This window comes from Pseudonaja textilis, chromosome 1 (genome assembly GCF_049901715.1).
Source record: "Pseudonaja textilis isolate UNSWEBS1 chromosome 1, rPseTex1.2, whole genome shotgun sequence".
NCBI classification, from domain to species: Eukaryota; Metazoa; Chordata; class Lepidosauria; order Squamata; family Elapidae; genus Pseudonaja; species Pseudonaja textilis.
In genome coordinates, this window is record NC_141990.1 from 316,491,628 (window position 1) to 316,493,042 (window position 1,415).

Here is a 1,415-nt window from a genome sequence, read left to right on the forward strand (position 1 = left end):
TGTTGGAGAAAGGGGAGATCCACCTAACTTTGTCTTCCTGCCCTTCCTTATAGAAGCAAATAGTCAGAATGAGTCAATCCAAATCCAAAGTAGAGAACTTGTTTGTCCCAAAGGTGCTTTTTCAAGAGGAAACTGGACTTTCTGGTTTTGCTTTAAACTTCTTGGATGAGAGTTGAAGTCTTCAGAAAAAAACAGAACTCACTCTTTCTCTCTCCATGATCACATTGGGAGTCCTGGCAGTTTTCCTTAAACATCGTGACACACCAATCGTCAAGGCCAATAACAGAGATCTCACATACCTCCTCCTGGTCTCCCTCCTGCTTTGCTTCCTCTCCTCCTTCCTCTTCACTGGTCGACCCAGGATGCTCACCTGTCTCTTCCGACAAACTGCCTTTGCCATTCTCTTTTCTCTTGCAGTTTCCTCTGTCTTGGCAAAAACTGTCATGGTGGTTCTGGCCTTCATGGCCACCAAACCATGGAACAGGTCAAGGAAACTCTTAGGAAAATCACTGACCAATTCCATTGTCATAGCATGTCCCCTGATCCAAGCCATTCTTTGTGTCACCTGGCTGCTAACCTCCCCTCCATTTCCCAACTTGGACTTCTACTCCTTGACTGGTGAGATCATTTCTGAATGTCAGGAAGGCTCAGCTTCAATGTTTTATGCTGTCCTCGCCTACCTGGGTTTCCTGGCCCTCACCAGTTTCACCGTGGCTTTTCTGGCTAGGAAATTACCTGACAGTTTTAATGAAGCCAAGTTTATTACTTTCAGCATGCTGGTGTTTTGCAGTGTTTGGATCACCTTCCTCCCCAGCTACCTGAGCACCAAAGGGAAGTCCATGGTGGCTGTGGAGATCTTCTCCATCTTGGCCTCTGGGACTGGTCTTTTGGCTTGTATCTTTCTCCCCAAATGCTACATTATCCTACTGAGGCCTGATCTGAATCAGAGAGAAAATATAATGAGGCACAAGAATGTCTGATTTATGTGGAAAGTAGTAACTTTTACTTTAAAACTTCTATGATATTGAATAAGTTAACAACATCTAAACTCCTTTTTCTGGGAGGGGGATAAAATTCAACATGGACATATACAAGTCCTTCTTTTTGTGTAGAAAAAATCAAAGGAGGAGAGGACCTTGGTCCTTTTCATGGGTTGCAGCTTTGACAACTGAATAAGAGGACGGACATGCAAATGGGCGAGTGCTGGAAACAAAGCATGGAAATATCTCTAGTTTATGCTTCCTCTCTGAGTTTGGCATCCTTCCCAGTGTGTGTTATCTGTGGACGTCCTCCAGCCCTTGCCTGCTTTTTGTTGCTTTTTTCTTTCTTCTTGTAACTGTTTGGGAATTTTTTGTCTTCCGTCAAAGATATTCAGAACTTGGAAGCAAAATGAAGGAATAAAAGGGGCTTTACCT

At 43.7% G+C, this 1,415-nt stretch overlaps 1 protein-coding gene across 1 annotated transcript; it reads left to right on the top strand.

Annotated features, from left to right (window-relative positions):
- The first annotated feature begins 215 nt into the window (after positions 1–215).
- Positions 216–980, top strand: LOC148128346 (vomeronasal type-2 receptor 26-like). Its single transcript, XM_087935249.1, has one exon. The coding sequence runs from the start codon at positions 216–218 to the stop codon at positions 978–980; it is 765 nt and encodes a 254-aa protein (XP_087791375.1).
- Positions 981–1,415: the final 435 nt, after the last annotated feature.